This window comes from Miscanthus floridulus, chromosome 12, assembly GCF_019320115.1.
Source record: "Miscanthus floridulus cultivar M001 chromosome 12, ASM1932011v1, whole genome shotgun sequence".
Classification (NCBI taxonomy): Eukaryota; Viridiplantae; Streptophyta; class Magnoliopsida; order Poales; family Poaceae; genus Miscanthus; species Miscanthus floridulus.
Genome location: NC_089591.1, coordinates 60,508,778 through 60,531,411, shown reverse-complemented (window position 1 = coordinate 60,531,411; position 22,634 = coordinate 60,508,778). Strand labels below are relative to the sequence as shown.

Genomic DNA, 22,634 nt, shown 5'->3' with positions numbered 1-22,634 from the left:
CACTATCAAGCACCCAATGCCTTCCTCTAGCTTTATAATTTACCTACAAAAGAAGATCAATTCTTTTTAGGTACCCAAACTTGCTTGGGTCCTTGTAGGTTAGTCACTAAGGTCTTTGGTACCCAAATGGCCTTCTTCTTTGGGCCCACAATTAGTGTACCAATGAACTTAGCCTTCACACCAGTTGGCACCCTTATAAAGCATGTAACAAGAATCAAATTTGATTGAGGATACATTAGGTAGCTTGTTCTTGTTAGTCTTGCAATTTTGCTCTATATGTCCAACTTGCTTGCATCTATTGCAAAACCGAACCTATTGCCCTTCATAAAGCTAGCTTTGGGAGTGATAAAGGCCAGCCTTGCCTTTCTTAGGGGGTATAGCCTAATTCCCTCTTTGTTGAGAGAAAATCTTTGGCTATCCAAGCACTTTAGTAAGTGGGCTTCTCCACCATAGGCATTGCCTAAGGCACGAGTGAGCTCATTCACCTCCTTCTTGAGGTTCTCACTTTCCACCATAAGTGAGGCATCACAAGTGAGACCATCACTCAAAGGTGAAGTGGACGTTGTAGTGCTACAAGAAGTGTTAGTGAGAGCAACAATAATGGATTCATGAAAAGATTCATCAATAAGATCACATGTTAGTCCCATATCACATGTTACTATCACTTGCTCCTTCTTGGTTTCCTCCTTCTTGACTTGCTCAATGAGAGAGGAGTGAGCCTTTTCAAACTTAGAGTGAGCTTTGCCAAGCTTCTCATGGGTATCCATTAGTCCCTCATGAGTGGCATTGAGCTCATCAAAGGATTGCTCAAGAAATTTTACTTTCTTGCGCAATTCTTTGCACTCCTTTCTCTTCATCTCATGCAAGCGTGCACTTGCTCACACATGTCCAGGAGCTCCTCCTTGGAGTACTCCTCCTTCTCATCATCATCATCATTATTATCATTCCTACAAGAGTCACTTTCACATTCATCATCATCACTCTCATCATATTTTACCTTGGTAGGCTTTGTCATGAGACATGTCGATAGAGTGTCGAAGATGGAGAGCTTCTTATTGATGGCGATGCTTGCTAGTGCTCTCTTGATAGATTTCTTGTCATCATCACTAGAGCTATCACTATCCTGAAAAGTCATCACTATCCCGTGTGACCACATAACATCCACCCTTCTTCTTCTTTTGGAAGGACATTCTCTTCTCCTTCTTTTCCTTCTTTTTATGCTTATCTTTCTTGTGCTTCTTCTTCTCATCTTCATCATTATCACTATTGTAGGGACAATTTGCTACAACATGATCGAGGCTCTTGTAATTGTAGCATCTTCTCACATATTCTTTGTTTTTGGTGTGATCTCTTCTTTTTCTTACACCATATCCCTTCTTCTTCATGAATTTGCCCATCTTGCGCACAAATAGGGCCATGGCTTCATCATCAATGTTACTAAGATCATCATCGTCACTTGATTCTTTCTTAGACTTTCCCTTGTTCTTGGATGATGATGAGCTAGCCTTAAATGCTATACTCTTCTTCTTCTTCTTCTTCTTGTCCTCTTCTTCCTTCTTGTCATCCTTGTCATTCCCCTCCCTTTCCACACGGTATGTCTCTTGTGTCATGACATCACCTAGTACTTGGTTGGGAATAATGTCCTTCAATTCTCCTCTTATGACGAGCAATCTTAACATCTCAAATCTTAGAGGTAAGCACATCAAGAATCGATGGGAGACATCATCATCCTTGATCTTCTCTTCCAATACCTTCAAGTCGTTGATAATGACTTGCAATCGATGGAACATCTCCGGAATACTCTCATCATCCTTTGTCTTAAAACTTATCAACTTATCCTTGAGGATGTACAACTTGGCACTCTTCACCGCCGGTGTGCCCTCATATATTTCCTTCAATCTCTTCCATATCTCATTTGCTCTTTTATAATCCTTGATTTGCTCAAACACCTTAGAATCAATGGCATATGGTGTTGAGAGCCATTGTATTACATTGCTTGTTGATCTTATCTTGATTGGTTGGATCATCAGGATCAATGATAGCATAGTCATTCTCGGTCACTTTCCATACTTGATCATTGATTGAACCAAGATACATCCTCATCTTTCTCTTCCAATAACCATAGCATGTACCATCAAAGAATGATGGTTTGCCCCCCCCCCTCCACATGGTTGAACACAACTTGAGACATAATTTGACACCGAGGTTGTTAAGCCTTCAATCAAACGGTGACCACGGCTCTGATACCACTTGAAAGGTCCTAATATGGCTAGAGGGGGGTGAATAGTCTTATTTAAAAATCTACTAAATTAACTAGAGCAATTTGATTAGTATAACAAATAGCGTAATGCAAACTTGCTCTAGCTCTACAAGGGTTATAAGCCAGCTATCCAATAATTCTAGTTGCAATGATTACTTAGGCACCCAAACTTGCTATGTAACTACTCACTAAGAGCTCTCAATCTTGCTACTCTAAAGAGCTCAACTAGATGAATGTAAATAATAAAGCAAGCTCTCAATTCTAATTACACTAAAGAGCTTGTATCAACTAGTTTGCAAGAATGTAAATAAGTGAGTAGGGTGATTATACCTCTGTGTAGGGGATGAACCAATCACAAGATGAAGATTAAGCCAATCACCGAGAGAATGCAAATGACAAGAGACAACCGATTTTTCTCCCGAGGTTCACGTGCTTGTCAACACGCTAGTCCCCAGTTGTGTCGACCAACACTTGGTGGTTCGGCGGCTAAGAGGTGTTTCACAAACCTCGTCCACACGATTGGACACCACAAGAACCTACCCACAAGTGAGGTAACTCAATGACATGAGCAATTTACTAGAGTTACCTTTCGGCACTCCGCCGGGGAAGGTACAACTCTCCTCACAATCACCGAAGGCGGCCACAAACAATCACCAACTTATGTCGATCCTCCACCGCTGCACCGAGCCATCTAGGTGGTGGCAACCACCAAGAGTAACAAGCAAAATCCACAGTGCAACACGAATACCAAGTGCCTCTAGATGCAATCACTCAAGCAATACACTTGGATTCTCTCCCAATCTCACAAAGATGATGGATCAATGATGGAGATGAGTGGGAGTGCTTTGGTTAAGCTCACAAGGTTGCTATGTCAATGAAAATGTGCAAGAGTTATAGCTTGAGCCGGCCAAGGGGCTTTAAATAGAAGCCCCCATCAAATAGAGCCGTTGGCTCAAAAAATGGGCTGACTGCGCGTCGACCGGACGCTCCGGTCACACTGCACCGGACACAGCATCGAACGCTCCGGTCGTGAATACTAGACGCGTCCGGTCGGCATACCGGACATGTCCAGTAGCCTTAGACTACCATGTGTCCGGTACAAATCATCATAGCCGTTGCCGCGTATTCTACCGATGACCGGACGCTCACACCGGACATAGAGTCACAAATGATCGGACACTCAGCCGCTGCATCCGGTCAAGTCCAGTAAGCCTCTAGGGCCGACCGAATGCGTCTTGTAGAGACTGACCGGACGTTGAGCCTCAGCGTCCGGTCGAGTACAGTAAGCACCCATGGACGACCGGACACGTCCGGTCACACCGGATCGGACGCTGTCAGCGTCTGATCGACTTCACTGCCGAACACTGAATCATACCGGACGTGTTCGGTGTGGTGACCGGACGCGTCCGGTCGCTGAGTACATCGCCGAATACCGGACGTGTTCGGTCACTCTGTAAACAGCGCGACTCACTCCTTTTCGACTCTATCTCCTTCACCCTTGCTCAAATATGCCAACCACCAAGTGTATCACCTTGTGCACATGTGTTAGCATATTTTCACAAACTTTGTCAAGGGTGTTAGTACCCCACCAGATCCTAAATGCATATGCAATGAATTAGAGCATCTAGTGGCACTTTGATAACCACATTCCGATATGAGTTTCACCCCTCTTAATAGTACGGCTATCAATCCTAAATGTGATCACACTCGCTAAATGTCTTGATCACCAAAACAAAATAGCTCCTATGGTTTATACCTTTGCCTTGAGCCTTTTGTTTTTCTCTTTCTTCTTTTCCAAGTTCAAGCATTTGATCATCACCAATGTCATGATCTTCGTCATTGCTTCATCACTTGGAGTAGTGCTACCTATTTCATGATCATCTTGATAAACTAGGTTAGCACTTAGGGTTTCATCAATTAACCAAAATCAAACTAGCTTTCACACAACAACTACCGCAGGAAGACGCCTTCAGCTAGCTATCGCTGCCGAAGCAGTCCTGATCACTGGCAAGCATGAGCAGGTGCTTCCGCGCCGGTCTTCACAGACCGCTTCCAGCCAAGCCAGTCACCAACCACCACTACTGGCAAGGACGAACAACGCAGGCACAACAGAGGATCTCCTTCAACGTAGTGGCTTTTCAACCAGTGAAAAACCTCAGAGAGAGAGAAGGGACCTCACAACAATGCCTCCAAGGATGGACATGGTGCTAATGCGTCATCGGCATAAAGCCGAGCAAGGCTTTCACCCAAGAACCCCTCCACCCAATAAGGTTGCTACGCCTGAGCATGGACCGCTATCGTACTTTGCCATCTATTCTTCCAAATACATCCAAATTGACAACTTCCAATATTTTGCTTGCCAACAAAATCTTCTACTTTGTGTCTTTTATGTTGTAGCAATGCCCAAAACCATAGTCAATATTGTGTCTTGAATATAGCTTGCATAAAATTATTTATTTATTTTTCTAAAAACAATATATCATCATGAATACATCAAATTGCCCAAAAAAATAGCAGCAACCCCACAAAAAACTAGATTTTATCCTCCCTCTCCATGTGCATAAGCCAGCCTCCAAGCATGTGAGTAATAGATCTAGCCATATGGTTAACCAAAAGCTATATGAACAATGTTCACGTAAAAAATGTATCAACCATGTCCCCATTGTATGGCATGGCATAGTTCCAATTTCTCAAGTATTATGATGGTACGGTTTCAAATAGTTGAATAATTTTGGCAGATGTCAAAATATATGTCAATTTTGATGGCATGGTCAAATTAACTCTGTTACTTTCTATTTGTCTATCGCTGGTTTCAATCTTTTCCTTTCTTTTTTTCTTTTCATTTTAATCTACCTTCCATGTTAAAATCAGATTAAGTGTTTTTGTAACCTTTTTAGCTAAAAATTGTGATGAAAAACTGATTTGAATGTGCAGTGAAATTTTTGTGAGACAAGAATTTAAGCTAAATGTTTAAGGAGAAAAGCTTTCTCAAAATTTTCCTAAAATTGATATTTTTAGGAAGCAAGCCATGTCACATATGATACGTTGTTTTCTTAGGACCGGTTTGGAGGGGCTTTCTCCCTGCTCTGGTGTCAGTACTGTAGCAGAGCCAGGAGAATGCCCCAAAATGCAGCTCCTTCAGGGCTCCAGCTCCTCTCTCTGTCTCTCTCGCAGTTCATTTCTAGACGGAGTCAGCCATTTTTCTATTTGCTATAGTGTTCTAGACCACTGAACAGTGTTCTACAGTAATATTTTGTTGCGCGGAATCACGTGCTATCTGGGAAATTCAGCAAGAGTTTCGAGGTGTTAAGAATACAAAGCATGGCACCGGAGACTTTTTTGATGAAAAATGTATAAAAAAGATTATAGTAAAATTCAAAAAAAAAGATATTATAGTAGACTTCTATCGCTTCATCATGCATGATATATTCATCGAAATGACAATTACTTCGTTCTACCATGATAGCGAGCTAGCCACGGAGAACAAGTTTGAGAAAATCAGAGCGTGGGAGAAATTATTTATCAAGGATTACAAGCTGCCGATCTGGTTTTAGACACGAGAACTAAAAAGCTTTGAGTTTACAAAATACTCACCGTGAACGTGTGGTTCGGTTTGCCACTGCAAATTGCCGCAGCCCGCGATGCCCTGGCATGCTGTCAGTTTTCAAGTTCCGGCCTGCCACTATCAGGAAACAGGCCGTGGGCTGATGGCGTTGCGTCGCTGAAGACACCGCGTGGGCGCGCATTGTGTCGATATCCTTTGGTTGAGTACTGGGCTTGGTCCAAGTAGGCGTAGGGGCTCAGCCCAGGTAGAAACGGTTCGTGTGACTTACAAAAGCCGTTGTACTCAAGCGATCGCAGTTATTATGACGAAATGCACTCTACCAGCGTCCGTCCGGCCGGACGCCCGTCTTCCCTGAGCCTGCGGATTAGGTCTGACTGACCCACTATTAAAAAAAAGTCTAGACGCTTTCATCAGGACGGGACCATGTGCCGCGCGCCCCTGTGCATTGTGTCTCGTGCCCGATACGCTTCGCACCGAGCGCCCATGTGCCTCACGTCTCACGCAGGACCCGCCTCATGCCGCGCACCCCGCCCGCGCCTTGCGCTGCGATCGCTCGCGTCGATGAGCCTTTATTGGACGGCAACAAGTCGATGACACACGTTGAAATTATATGTTTCATGTGATTCAGATTTATGTTGTATATATTTTATCTGGATATTACAAAAGTAGATCTAGTATTGAATATGTTGCAATGACTATACACGTGTGTTGCATATATATTTTTTAAACGTTTCAACTGTTGTATGTTGCAAGTGTTTTCACCTGGATGTTGCATATGTCATAGTGACTTATATACGTATGTTGCAAGTGTGTTTTCTAAATGTTTTAGCCGTTTCGTCTTAATGTTGCATGTTTTCATCTGGATGTTGCATATGTTGCAGTAGCTATACATGTATGTTGCAAGTGTATGTTCCAAATATTTTACCGATTTCATACGTATGTTGCAAGTGTTTTACATGGATGTTACATATGTTGCAGTGGTTATACACATATGTTGTAAATGTATGTTTCAATTGTTTCACCTGGTTTCAGTATGTTTCAGCAGGTGATGCTCCCCACGCACTCTGACTCGTGGGCACGCATGCGCTGTAAGCACCCCTCCAGCATTGCCTATCTCTGTCATACGGACCAGCTCCAACAATTGAACGTTCATGTAATGGTGGGTCAGTGCCTAGATGGTCAAACACTCGCTGGTCAAAGTACATGCGCGCATGCAGAGCGCGAGAACGAGGCCAGCAACCAGCGGACATATAACCAGACGCCCCTGCACCACCAGGCTTGATCCTCCACGGTGAAACATGCAGTCGGAATCAACATGGTTACATGCGCTGTACTCCTACCCTCTCTCTCGCATGTAGCTGGACGGCCCCCACGCCCCATGCCCTCTTGTGCAGGCGCAACAGCAGCATGCTCGGACCCAGCAACAACTGTAGGTGCGTGGCGCGAAGCACGTGGATAGGCACAGCAGTAGCACATTCGAGACGTAGCAAGCCAGTAGGCACAGCAGCAGCACACGTGGACCCAGCAGTAACAGCAGGCGCGGGGCACGAAGCACGCGGGTAGACGCATAAGGGCACGTACAACGGGTCCTTTCACCCCGTCTGAATGTTGGTTTTTTTCACAGAGCCCCCTACCAAAGCTTAGAGACAGCAGCATCGTCGCTTCATGAAAGGACAATGTTGGCTCGTGCTCCAACGTTTACAGATGACTTTGGCTCGCGTTGTACAAGAGCCGTCGACTCGGAGCGCCTTCACCACCGATGGTATAAAAAATGTATTAAACAATTTAGAGACGGACCCTCATCTATGGATTATATAACCTGTCTTTATATCTGTCTATATGATAAGTTCGAGACACTTAGAAAACAGACTCCGTCTATGGGTTGAACATGCCCTAGGTCAGCAGGCGCAGCAGCGTCCAGACGCGCGTGAGAACCTCTCCTCCCTGAAATTCCAGCCTGTTGGTGACAGCCACCCGCTGACCCGCGTGCGGCAGCAGATTTGCTGTCAGTTCGTCACGGCACTCTGCCTCACTGGCTCACTATGAATGCTCGCGGCCGCTGAGCACCAATAATGCCCAATAAGCACGTGTTTAGTTGTCACCCTAAAATCCCAAAAAAATACTACAGTATCCATTACATCGAATCTTGCGATACGCGTATGGAGCATTAAATGTAGACGAAAAAAAACTAATTGCACAGTTTGGTTGGAAATTGCGAGACGAACGTTTTGAACCTAATTAGTCCATGATTGAACACTATTTACCAAATAAAAACGAAAATGCTACAGTAACCCAAATTCCAACTTTCACCCAACTAAACACACCGTAAGCCTTACTGCTACGGCGTAGACTCTGCACGGTTCTAAGTTCAGACTAGCCAAAAAAAAACACACTTATCCGACATCTGGGCGATTTTATTACCGAAGCAGCAGCAATCCTTTATTCGCGGTCTCACGCCAGCAAATTAATTTCTTACTATCACAGCAGGGAGGTTTGGCCGCCTCTCAGGGTGGCCACGTCGCCCCGAAATCCCCCCACCGTCCGATTCGGCGATCGACCGTCCAGGCTACGCCTAGCCACTCGCTACAGTCACCGCCCCCGCGACGAAAACCGCCCCGTCTCTCCCCGACCCCGACGGCCTCGTCCTCTCCGCTCTCTGTCTCGCTCTCCCTCCCTCGCTACCGGCTCGCGGAGCGGCTCACGCGACGGCGCGGGACGACCTCGCCGGTGGCCCCCCATCCGCGCGGCGGAGACCTCCCTCCTCCTTCTCCTCCTCCTCCTCCAGCACCACCACCACCACGCCGCTTCCTCCCCGCGACGCGACGCGTCGGGTCGCGCGGCCTAGGGTTTCGGCCCTCCGTCGCCGGTCGTCCCCACGGCCGCGCGGCCACCCAGCGGACGCCCTGACGCCCCGGAGGCCTCTCGCGGTGGAGAAACCTCCGTGGTGGCCGTGCATGACGACGGGGAGGTCACGTCGACAACCTCGGAGGTGGATCTGGAGCGGCCGCTCGCGAGGCCCCTACTGGCAGCCGATCTGAGGCTGGACCACGCCGTCGACCTCCCGCAGCCAACGGACGCGGTGGATCTGCGGCGAGCAGCCGGATCCAGCGCGGGATGCAGCTCCTTCGACCTCGCCTTGCAACCGGACCTCAAACTCGCCCGCCGCATCGGGAGCGGCCCGCCCAAGCCCGCCGTGGGCTCCTCAATGCCTCCTCCAGTCGGGGAGCCTGCGCTACTTTCGTCGGCCAAAACCTAGGTATGGACCAAACCCTAAACAGCAGCGTGCGCTCTCTCCCCTTCTCCCTCCCCTTCCCTAAACTCCCTCTCCTCGCTACGGGGATCGTGCCCCCCCTCTTGCCTGCAGCGACCAAGGTCGCCCAGTGTCCATCGTCTCCTGTTGTTCTCCTATGCAGAACTGATATCCTTACCTGTACATTGATGGTTAACTGTTTCATTCATGCCATCTACTGAGGCTTGGGGATTGTGCGATGATGATTCTTTAAAGACTGAGACAATGGAATTGTGTAGTGATGATTATATAACTATTTCATTCGTCCATGAATCTTGCTATTTTCGGTGCCTTGGTGGCCACTGTGTCCTTAGATTACTTGCACATTTTTACCCGTTTGTTAGTCAGTATACATCCATTGTCAATAATGTCTTTGCTTCATATGATTGATCGGTTGTCCTATTACTGAGCACACACCCCATTGCCAATGATGTATTACCAGTTGGCCTTACTAACAAGCCAATTTATTACTTGCTGAACTACGGTTTCAGGGTCATTTTTTCCTTAAATTCCTAGGCCATACCTATGCATTGCCTTCGGTCTGTAATTCATATTCTATGGTTCCCACAAAAAAGGGTACCGTTGCTTACCTCTCCCTCATTTTTTGGGGGGATTGTAGACTGCTTTGCTCCATTTCATGATTAGTTGAGTATGCAGTTTAGGGGCTACGCACAGAAACAGTCTGGTATTCCCTAGCTCGTACGTTGATGATTAATTGTTTCATTCATGCCATCTACTGAGGCTTGGGGATTGTGCGATGATGGTTCATTCAAGGCTGCGACAATGGAATTGTGCAGTGATGATTATATAATTATTTCATTCTTCCATGAAACTTGCTATTTGCGATGCCTTTGTGGTGACTGTGTAGTTATATTACTTGCACATTTTTCCCATTTGTTACTCAGTTTACATCCATTGTCAATGATGTCTTTGCTTCGTACGATTTATCGGTTGTTCTATTACTGAGCACACACCCCATTGCCGGTGATGTATTACCAGTTCGGAGGCAATATATTACTTGCTGAACTGCAATATCAGCCTCATTTTTTCCTTAAAATGCCTAGGCCATAGCTATGTATCTAGACAGTGTGTGTCTAAGTGCATAGCAAAAACAATGTATATCTACAAAAGCCAAAACATCTTATAATTTGGAATGGATGGGGTAGTAGACTTGAAGGAATGAGGGTGCCTCACAATCTGATACATATCAAATGATGAACAAGTGGTTGTTACTGTAGTACACCTGTTTACATGAATCCTCATTTTTTTTGGTAGTATTGTATACCAGACAGTCAGTCATTCTTTCTAACCAAACACCCCACACTCCTATGTATAACAAATTTACTGGAGTCATACCACTTGCAATCTTTTATGAATCCATTGAAATAGCATTAGAACATACAGGCCATTTAGTACAAGAGAAATACAATTTTTAATGATACAAGTCAGTCAGTACAAAAGAGTATCTTTGCAACAGAGATGATGTGCCTTCATTGTTGTTTTCTTAAAGGAATTTTACCATGCTTATTTTTGTAGTAGATTAACCGGTTTTCCAAGCCTTTTTCCTTCTGAAACAAGACAGAAAGGTAGATTGCTCTGTATCTACGTACCACGATCTTGTGGATTATGAAACTGTTATATTTATTTTAACAAGAGATTAAACGTTCTGTATAAATGAAGAGGGTAGGATGTTAAGATCTGGAAATAGTTAATTAGTTGCTTCTATATGGATTTACAATATTCGGCCACCTTCACATGCCTCATCAAATTTCACAGGTTGGCTATTTTTATTCCAGAATTGTTTTTTCACAAAGCTGCTGTACCTAGACTTAACACTAAATCTATGCCTGATGGCTTAAATGCAGATTTCATGGGTGTAGGCCACGAAGACGCAAATACACGGATAAGGTAAATGCCATTTCCTTACTTCTTCCAGTTTCTAATCTCTATGTGACTCTAGAGAGAAAAAACATGCTTCATGCTCAGTATAAATTTTTTCCCCTTTAATTCCTAGGCCATACCTATGCATTGCCTTCGGTCTGTGATTCATATTCTATGGTTCCCACAAAAAAGGTACCGTTACTTACCTCTCTCTCATTTTTTTGGGGCGTTGTACACTGCTTTGCTCCATTTCATGATTAGTTGAGTATGCAGTTTAGGGGCTACGCACAGAAACAGTCTGCTATTCCCTAGGTCGTACGTTGATGATTAATTGTTTCATTCATGCCATCTACTGAGGCTTCGGGATTGTGCGATGATGGTTCGTTAAAGACTGAGACAATGGAATTTTGCTGTGATGATTATATAATTATTTCGTTCTTCAATGTAAATTTTTTCCCCTTTAATTCCTAGGCCATACCTATGCATTGCCTTCGGTCTGTGATTCATATTCTATGGTTCCCACAAAAAAGGTACCGTTACTTACCTCTCTCTCATTTTTTTGGGGCGTTGTACACTGCTTTGCTCCATTTCATGATTAGTTAAGTATGCAGTTTAGGGGCTACGCACAGAAACAGTCTGCTATTCCCTAGGTCGTACGTTGATGATTAATTGTTTCATTCATGCCATCTACTGAGGCTTCAGGATTGTGCGATGATGGTTCGTTAAAGACTGAGACAATGGAATTTTGCTGTGATGATTATATAATTATTTCGTTCTTCAATGAGGCTTGCTATTTGCGGTGCCTTTGTGGTGACTGTCGTTATATTACTTGCACGTTTCTTTCAGTTGTTACTCAGTTTACATCCATTGTCAATGATGTCTTTGCTTCATACGATTTATCGGTTGTTCTATTACTGAGCACACACCCCATTGCCAATGATGTATTAGCGGTTCGGCTTACTAGGAAAACAATTTATTACTAGATGAACTGCAATATCAGGGTCGTTTTTTCCTTAAAATGCCTAGGCCATAACTATGTATCTAGACAGTGTGTCTAACTGCATACCAAAAACAATGTATATCTAGAAATTCCAAAACATCTTATAATTTGGAATGGATGGGGTAGTAGAGTTGAACGAATGAGGGTGCCTCACAATCTGATACATATCAGCTGATGAACAAGTGGTTGTTGCTTTAGTACACCTGTTTACATGAATCCTCATTTTTTTTCCTAGTATTGTATACCAACCACTCAGTCATTCTATGTACCCAAACACCCCAAGGTCCTATGTATAACAAATTTACTGGACTCATACCACTTGCAATCTTTTATGAATCCACTGAAATTGCATTACAACATACAGGTCATTTACTACAAGAGAAATAACATTTTAGGTGATACAAGTCAGTCAGTACAGAAGAGTATCTTTGCAACAGAGATGATATGCCTTTATTGTTGGGTTTTTACAGGGATTTTACCATGCTTAGTTTTGTAGTAGATTAACCAGCTTTGCAAGCCTCTTTCCTTCTGAAACAGGACAGAAAGGTAGTTTACGCTGTATCTAGGTAGCACGATCTTGTGGATTATGAAGGTGTTATATTTCTTTTAGCAAGAGATTAAACATTCTGTATAAATGAAGAGGGTACGATGTTAACATCTGCAAATAGTTAATTAGTTGTGTCTATATGGATTTACAATATTCAGCCAAGCTCACATGCCTCATCGAATTTCACAGGTTGGCTATTTTTATTCAAAAAATGTTTTTTCACAAAGCTGTTGTACCAGACTTAACACTAAATCTATGTCTGATGGCTTAAATGCAGAATTCATGGGTGTAGGCCACGAAGACGCAAATACACGGGTAAGGTAAATGCCATTTACTTCTTCCAGTTCCTAATCTCTATATGACTCTAGACGGAAAAAAACATGCTTCATGGTCAGTGTAAAAACAGAAGCTTTAGAATATTTCTCATGTAGTGTAAAGACCTGAAATAGTTTATTGCATTGGCTCCTATGTTTTTGCTACGAAATGTCATCTACCACATCAATCATCTCATATTTACAATTCTAAATACTATTACCATGTTAGGTAAAAAAAAAGCTCCGATCGTTCAGCTCTTGTGCATAACACAGCTACAGTACTCTCCTGATATTGTTTCCGTTCAAATATTAGACATCTTTTTTACCTGCGTCTTAACCAGTTGGTTTGCCGGCGCGCGCGATGGCGCGCATGATGGACTAGTTAACTATTAAGCTGCGCAGGTAGATAGCACTAGCAGGCACGCCAGGCAGTCAGAGAACGGCGGTGGCGCACTAGCGCTGGGCCGTGCACCGCCGCCATTCTGGGCGCATGGCAGTGTCACACGAACGGCGCCTCCTGGCCTAACGCGAAGAAAGCGCCGGTCGGGCCGCCTTCCGGAAGCAGCGCCACCTTCACCAAGTTGGCCGCGCCCTCCGCGGGCGTCAGCAGGCCCGTCTGCCTGGCCATGTCGGTCTTGACGTACCCCGGATGCGCGCAGTTGACGCGCAGCTCGGGGTGCCTCCTCGCCAGGAGCCTCGAGTACGAGTTCAGGGCCACCTTCGCCACCTTGTACGCCGAGAACTCCGTCGGCCACCCGCGGGCGTCTAGCGCACCGGCCTCGAAGTCCCGGAGGAACGTGCCCAGCAGCTCGTCCAGCCTCTCCTCCGTCAGGTTCTCGATGCCGTCCAGCTCCTGCTTCAGCTCCTCGTTCCTGATATGCTGCATTGGAAAGATAGATAGATTGATCTTCCTGTTTCAATCAGATCTAGCAGCCTCTCGATCTCTTTTTGTTTGTTTATGCATCATAAGTTTATTCTATAAATTTTGATAGAATCAACTCATTTCTTATGTATATACTAAATATTAGCTTACGATGAATGAGACGATAATAGATCAACTTATTTTATTCCACGAACCAAATAAAAAAATAGGAGTGAAAAAATAATGAATCACCTCATTCTTCAAACCAAACACACATGTACGACGAGCTGAGGTTGGTGGAATGGACTTTGAAGTGGTTTATGTGATCAGAGAACATAACAACTAACGCGCAGCAGGCCGAAGTCAGAGGAGACGTTGACGACCCCTCCGTCGGAGGAGGCTTGTAGCAGAGGCAGCAGCGTTTCGGTCACATTCTTCATTGAGAAAATTTCTTATTTGGCCCTGGTTTAAAGTTGTCTTTCTTCCTTGGCCTTTAAACAAAATTTGTTACCCATTTGGAAGTTTCGTTTTCTAATATGACCTTACCGTCATCTTCTGACTCTAACACTGTTAAGTGGCACATGAAATGACCAAACTGCCCCTGAGACATTTAGAGCTCTGGTTCTTTCAGTATAAAGAGAGAACCAAACTGCAGTAAGTGTTGTGCTCTTAAATAATCAGAGTGACGATACTTACTGCTATAAATGCATCACATCAAAATGGGATCCCCATCAAAATATACTAAATCATGTCAACTTGATCATAGCACACAATTTAAACAAGTTCATCATCTTAAAAATTCAAAAGGGGCACAGAGCACATAGTTCAACATAGTATTCGACACATACATCATTTTCACACATCAGTTTCACAGTGCACTAGTTCGACGCATACATCAAGTTCATATTAAAAGCGACATTGCAGGCACATAAAAGTCACAAACTGAGCCTCCTTTTACTTCTTGTGCTCATTGCAGGGCTAACAGGATTACATATTTTGCTTCTTGTGCCCATCGCCGGGCTATCAAGTATCAGCGGCTTTATGGCAATGTCTTTAGCTGTATTCTTCCGCTTTGTCTTTGTCTTAGCCTTGGCCTTCACAGTTTTAGATGTTGGTGCTGCACCACTTGTAAGCTCTGTAGATGGTTCAGGTTGATTTGAGCCTTTTTTGGACTTGTAAAAATGCATGTAATGGGGCATTCATTTTAGTTAAACTTGGAGAGAGATACTATATAGAACTAACAACTTATTGATTAATCTCTAAAAACTATGACAAAATCAATTCTGCTCATAAGCCATTTTTATGCGAATTTCCATGCATTTGATAAGAAACATGTTCTCATTGTGTATAAAATTTACATCTTAGTAAATCAGCAAGAACATGTTGTTTGTCATTTTGCCTGCTCACTGCATTTCGCTTTCTGGAGAAAAGTTAGCTTGGGAGTGGCAGCTGGGCTTGTTAGGTTCTACTGTGTACTTGATCAACTTGTTTTGCATTTTATTAGGTAATAATTCATCTATATGTGCTTTTTCAGCCATATCCTTACTTAGCCAATTGACCTGTTGAAGTGAGTCTTGCTATGTGCTACAGATGTTTCCAAAGGGGTATGTATCTCTACCATGCTGTAGCCTGTAGTTCACTAAATCATGTATATGGCAAGCTGTAAGGTGGCCAATCGACTTTTGCAGGGCCTGGAACTTGGACATATGTCACTGCATACGTACCTGACCCTCAATATCTTTGAAATTGTAAGCCTGAATTGCATTCATGCTACCTACTACCTCCCTGGAGAAAAGAAAGCTGCTAAGCCAGCGAAACCAATAGAAATCAATAGCAGTACCTTGCTGATCCTGCAGATTCAGTCGTGCCTTGTTTGGATTTTTTCTTAGCTGCAGGCTCAATGCTTTGGCTCCTCCTACAAATTCAGATTTTAGTAATAAAAAATTTGAGCAAAAAATTTGTACAAATAAGAATCATACCCTGCTGATCCTGCAGATTCAGAAGCGCTACGCTTGCCTTTTTTCTTAGTTTCTGGTTCCACGCTAAGGCTATGGTAAATATAAATAAAGTTACATTCAAAGCATGTTTTCATATAATGATGAACACAAAATTTTCAGTTAACCTTGGTGGAAAAGACATGGACTGTGTTGTTGTTTCATCATCCATCGGCACAATGCTGGATTGAGATGCTGCCTTCTTCTTCTTCTTTGGTTCCCTACAAGTGAAAATATCAAGTCAGGGCCACTTATCTTTAAATTTCTTCTCTTCTATGGTACTGAACATATATACATACTTTATTACCTCAGTGCTGCTAGAGCTTTCTTGTCTTCTGGATTACCCTTTTTACATATATGCCAGTGATGCCCAACCTCTAAACAAATAGGACACTTATGATGTCTTTTTTTCTTATTCTTGTCAGTGCATCCTTTGAACCTTTGGTTCCTTCGCCTACCAGAAATGGGTTTTAAGAGTGGAGGATACATGAAAAATTCATGTGTTGCTTTAGGCCATTGAGTCTTGTCAGGCATAGCTAGGATTAATTGATCATATGCTACTCTAAATTTGTCAACAGAGTAATAAGGGTCCACATAGTTATCTAGAGCTGCATTGCTAAGTGATGTAATAGATGCTATGGCATGTCTACATGGAATTCCAAAAACCTGCCATTGCCTACAAGAACATGTTCTATCAAGCAAGTTTACCACAAACTGGAAGCCACTACCCCCCAATGCAGTAACTTCTCCCACTTCCCCACTTCCTCTGAGCATTCCTTAACTTCCAACTCCAACTCCTTGCTCTGTTCATTTAATTTCTTAATTATATGTGGGAGAATCAAGCCATCTAGCTTCCTTGAGATTTTTCTTCTTTGGTTCCATTTGGTCAACAATTGCCTAATCTTGTCCAAGAAATCATCCAAATTCAGGGACTTGTGTTCCTTAATCCAATTATTGAAGCTCTCAGCTAAGTTGTTGGTTACATAGTCTACCTTTGATCTAGTAGAGAACTGACTCCTAGTCCACAACCTAGTATGGCATTTCGTTAGGTATGCGGTTGCGGCTGGTTTTTCTTTCTCCATTGCAAGCCAATGCTTCTCAAATACATAGGGGTTCCATGAGTAAGCTGCTGCCCAAAGATGGTCATCAATCACTTTTCCATGGAACTTCTTCTTAAAGTTGGTCACTAAGTGAAACATGCATTCCCTATGTTCTACTTGTGGAAACACCTCTTTTACACCATTCATGATTGCCTGCCCTGCATCAGTACATATGGCTAAACTGTTTGGTGAACCAATAGTATCTTTGAACAATTGCATAAACCAGATCCAGTTATCATTAGTTTCAGAATAAAAAACCCCAAAAGCTACTGGATACAACCAATTATGGCCATCAACACCCGAAGCACTAGCCAATTGTCCCTTGTACTTGCTAGTTAAGAATGTACTGTCTATAGCTAGATATGGCCTGCAACTAGAAAGAAACCCCTCTATGCAAAGTTTCAAAGCAAAGAATAGCCTTCTAAATCTGATTTTCTCATTAACTGTGTGATGATCAATAATTACCATACTACCTGGACAACATTGCTCAATTGCTGACTTAAACCTAAATAGATTATCAAAGCTGTTGTCCCAATTACCATAAAGCTGATTTAATGCTAGCTCCATACCCTTATACACTCTCTGGTAGTGAATGTGTACCTTGTGGTGCTCTTTTAGTTTCTTCTGCAGTGCTTTTGCTCCCAAAGTTGCATCATCAATGAGTCAGTCCTTCACCTTCTCACATATCCAATGCTTGGTAGCATTCACTACCTTCTTTTTTCTTCTCGTGCTAGAACATGTATGCTAAAATGAATTCTTTTTTACCTGAAATGAAATGTTGTAGTTAGAAACATTTAAACAATAAGATGGCAAAGTGTACACAATGGCAGGATTATTACCATTATAGTCTGCTTGTATTTTGTTGTTGAAGCATGTATCCTCCACGAACATTTGTCTTCATTTTTCCTTGAACAAATACCTGTGAACCTTTTTGGTGCACTTTTCACAGTTCTATATTCAAACTCATTTTTTATTGCATGTTGAGATAATGCCAATTTAAAAGTTGCCATGTTGAGATATGTTGTGCCTTCTGTCATTGGAGGATCTTCTTTATCATATTATGTGTCTAGGACATGACCTTTCTCATTGTCGTCTCCTACTAAATCCTCGGCCTCCTCTATTTCAGACTCCGACTCAGACCCTGACTTCCCTAACTCAGACCCTGACTCAACTTCATCCTCATCATCTTCAACTAGAACATATTGCTTATCCTTGTCTTTGGCAAAATAAACAACTAGGTCCAAACCATCTACAGGTTCATTGTACATACCCTCATCATCTACACCAACATGTTCGTTCTCTGGTTGTGGATTTCGTAGATAAGCATCCTCACCCTCATCCCACTCAGTGATAGGATGGTATTGCTCAGAAGGATCACAATATGCTATGAACATGTCCACAACCTTTGTATTCATGTGTCTCTCAAACATTAACATCAAGTCTTGGTCTGTTTTAACTTCTGGAAAGCTTTTCAAAACATGGTCATGATATTGAAGATGAGCAACTTTCATGTAACCGGGTGGATATTGCTCTATGATTGATTGAATTAAGTCCTTTAAATTTGTTCTGTCACTATCCACAATTTTCTCAAAACAAAAACATCTCAGATCCTTCCTAGTTTTCTTTGGATTACCAAGATGTTTAAAGTTCAGCATAAAAGTGGATTTAGGATCCATCCTGTGAGCAAAGTAATTGTAAACTTAAGTCATTTATACAAACACACAAATTAGAATCAGTGATTGTTAACTCACCCTTCAAGCCAATCTGCTTGTACTGTAGATGCACCACCTCCTCCAATGTCTAGGTCCTCGTCTGCACCTCCGTCGGGCTCCATTCAACCCGTGTTGGCGTCGCAGGCCACTAGCACACAGAGCCAAAGTCCAGGCCGGCTTCACCAAGAGGCGGAAGAAAAACGACGGACAGAGCAAACACACGAGATCGGGAATGTAGCCGGTCAACCTACAATCGGGAAAAGTTAGTGGGAAAAAGAGGGAAACCTGAACGAAGGGTAACAGAGCAGAGCAGGATATCAGCTGCATTGTGTGATGAACATCATGTTAAGTCCACATTAACTCACTGCAACATACTACCAACTATAAAGATGCAAACTTTCTCATGTTTCTCATGTAATCACAGGATCAGAGCTTTTACTTCCAAAACAAGCAAGAGAAGAAACGGTAATGATCAGCACCGTAACTATAATGATCCCAAATTAGATAAACATGCCGCAAGGAAGTGACAAGTGACAGAAAAAGGAGCAGCATATTGGATTTGCACGCAAGCAATGCGGAGGAGGACGCGAGATCTGTGGATGCGATTCCATTCCATTCCAGTGCAGAAGAGCGGGAGAACAGGCATGCGCAGACAAGGCAAGCGAAGGAAAATCTCACCGGAGGCCTAAGCCGGCGAGGCGGCCGTGCGCACGGCCGCTGGCCGGATCGAGGCGGACGGCCTCCTCACACTCGCGGAGGGTCGTGTCGCGAGTGTCAGATGCGAGGGGAAGGGAGCGCGAAAATTGAACAGAAATCGAGCTCAGCGAGGGGACGGAGGTAGAGGGAGAGACGAACCGTGGCGAGACGGCTGCGCGCGTGGCCTCCGGTGGCGACTGTGCGACGGGAGTGGAGGTCGCCGCTGTCTCCAGGCCGTCGCGCGCCCTGGCCGCCGCGACCCCAGGAAGCCAAGCGCCCTGGTCGCCTCGAGCCCAGGCCGCCGCGCGCCCAGGCCTCCGCGAGCCTAGGCCGCCGCGCGCCCTTGCCTCCGCCCGCCCAGCCGCCTGCTGAGCCTGCGTGCCCTGGCCGCCGCCCCACAGTACCTAGGGTTAGGGTTCTTTTTGTTTCAGAAGAGAGCGGACTCGAGGGACAGAGACGAGACCGAGAGGTCTGAGATAGAAGAGAAAGAGAGACACGGTTCAGTTAGGGGTATTTCTGTCTGTTCAATAAAAACTGACAACTCGACGACGGCAAACTTTGACAGATCTCACGGTAAGACTAGATTGGAAAACGAAATTTCGAGTGAGGCCAAATAGATAAGAAATTTTGTTTCAGGACCAAGAAAGAAAGATAACTTTAAACCAGGACCAAATAAGAAATTTTCTCTTCTTCATTCCGTAGTAGTTTGTCTGAATGCCTGCCTTCGCAGCGTCGCTTGTCGGCCGGGATTGTTTCCGCATCCATTCCGCCATCTGAAACGCATCCATGCCCTTGATCTGTTCCACGCACCAACATATATAAATAAATTCAGATTGTGGCCTACGAGCTGAAAATCTAGAATACATATCGGAGCATCAGAGCATGTATGTAACCTCAGCAGGATTTTCGATGGGAAGTGACTCAACCCCACCGATAGCGGCATTATTCACCTGTAAAGCAGAAACAATGGCTTTGCTTTATCAGTCACAGTCACCGGTCCTACAAAACCTTGAGAATTAAGCTCGAAAGATGACTTGTTACCAGGATGTCGAGCTTCCCAAAACGCGCCTTCAAGAAACCCGCCAATTTGGCAATGCTCTGAGCATCGGTGACCTCCAGCTGATGGAAAATGACATCGGAGAGCCCTGCATCTGTGAGCTCCTCGACGGCGGCTGCGCCCCTCTTCTCGTCCCTGGCTGTCAAGACGACGGTGATGCCATTGCTGGCCAGCTGCCTGCACACCTCCAGCCCGATCCCTTTGTTCCCGCCGGTAACAACAGCAACCCTACCAAAGTATACGACAGTACTGCATGTTATTTCTCTAAAAAAGAACCGGGCTTACTGACTCCCAATTTTTTTTTTAAGAAACTCACTTCTGTATGGATTGCACGACAAAACGTCGGATGGCACGTACCTTGTGCCGTGCGGACTAGGGATAGCGGCCGCCACGAGCCTGTGCTCCACGAGCTCGAGCAACAGGATGAGAGATGTATTCCTCATCTGAGCTTATCAGTCAGCCAACGATATTTTTCTCTCTCAATAAATTAATATCAGCCGAGCTTATCAGTCTAAAAATCCAACTGGTGAATAGACCGAAGAATGGGGACGGCAGGTATAGCCGCTGGTTATTTATGTTGCCTAGCGAGGTGGGGTCGGTGGTTGTTAGCAATACTTACGAAGAACGGGACGGTCGATGGATGGTTCGCTAGCAGCACCGTAGCAAGCGGTGTTTGGCTGTCTCTTCTAAACTTGTAGTTTTATAGTATATTTTGATATATGTATGAAGTATTAAATATAGATTAATTATAAAATTAATTACATAGTTTACGACTAATTTATAAGATGAATCTTTTGAGCCTAATTAGTTCATGATTTGACAATGTTTTACTACAGTAACATATGCTAATGATGGATTAATTAGGCTTAAAAAATTCGTCTCATAGAGTACTGACGGATTATGTAATTTATTTTTTTATTAGTATCCAAACACCTTATACAATATCATCCTAATACACCTTCTAAATTTTCGTAGCTGAATCAAACACCCTCTAAAACTTATGTGCCCACCAGAACCAATGAATGTGCTGCCGGCGTCCATTGAACGGCGGAAATATCTCGAGGTAAGATGCAACGGCATGGGGGCAATAACTGAAGGACGCACGCAGTGACGTAGATGATGACATTTTCCTCCCTAAATTAATAATGACATAATGGTGACGGGTCTTATATAATATAAGAACAACTCCAATAGGTCGCTATTCTTGTTTTGGAGGTTATTTTAGAATTTGTATCGTAAAAAGTTGACTCCAACAGATATGCTATCCGGTTCTGTAAAATAGAAAGCTGGCTATCCTTTAATTTTAGGTGGTTATATAAGCCAACCATGGACACTAGCTATCTAAAGACAAGAAAAGGTAAGGCTGTTGTAGACCTTTTCTTTTTTAGGAGCTTTCTATTTTACAAAATGACTAAACTATAAAATTTGGCTAGTAATTTTAGTCAAACTGTTGGAGTTGCCCTAGGGGCGTACTCAACGGCCACCTATTTGGCATTTTTTTTCCAAATGGAAGAAAATACGGTTTCATCCCCAGAAGTGAGGAATCAGCTATTTGGCTAGTTGGGACTATCCTGTGACGTGAGAGCAACTCCGACAGTTTGGCTAAAATTAGTAACCAAATTCCGTTATTTAGCAATTTTGTAAAATATGAAACTCCTTAAAAAAGAAGGGATCCACAACAGCCTTGCTATTTTACAAAGTTAGATAGCCAGCGCCTGTAGTTGGCTATATATGGCAACTGAAAATTAAGGGATAGTCAGTTTCCTATTTTACAAAGTCAGATAGCACATCTGTTGGAATCTATTTTTTGCTATACAAATCGTAAAATAGCATCCACAACAAGAATAGCCAATCTGTTGGAGTTGCTCTGAATAGAGAAAAAGAAGAGAGCAGTAGTTAGTGATAAAAAAATTGCTGATCTATTTCAGGGTGTTCAAAAATATGAGTGAGGAGCACATGAGTCGGTAGCAACTAAACAAATTCGAATATAGAAATTAGCTAGTGTCAGTGTCACTGTGAACATCCTAATAAGCTAGTAACAACTCATCGCTTACGTTGATCAGGTCCAATAAAGACTCATCACTAATGATAGGTCATGTGACAGGTGTATGTGTATGTGTATGACATATTGATATCTGTTACTATAATTAGTATCGAGCTGGCATAGATAAGTTAAAATCGGTGCTGACGATGAATTCTAGTTTAGTTAACTAGTTATGCACTAGTTTGATAAGTTATTTAAAAGTGATATTAACGACGGGATATATGGTCTATAGTCTTTAAAGACTCCGTCGTTAATACAATTAACGACCAAACACAATTTCCCGTCATTAACTTTTCAACGACGGAATAATATG

The 22,634-nt window shown here is 43.5% G+C and overlaps 1 protein-coding gene across 1 annotated transcript; it reads right to left on the bottom strand.

The window, feature by feature from the left end:
- Positions 1-11,132: 11,132 nt before the first annotated feature.
- LOC136495964 ((+)-neomenthol dehydrogenase-like) lies at positions 11,133-20,720 on the bottom strand. Its single transcript, XM_066491730.1, has 6 exons — positions 20,635-20,720; positions 20,262-20,505; positions 20,114-20,170; positions 19,907-20,017; positions 14,066-14,149; positions 11,133-13,736 (listed from the first exon to the last, which is right to left on the bottom strand). The coding sequence occupies exons 1-6, from the start codon at positions 20,718-20,720 to the stop codon at positions 13,356-13,358; spliced, it is 963 nt and encodes a 320-aa protein (XP_066347827.1). The 3' UTR covers positions 11,133-13,355.
- Positions 20,721-22,634: the final 1,914 nt, after the last annotated feature.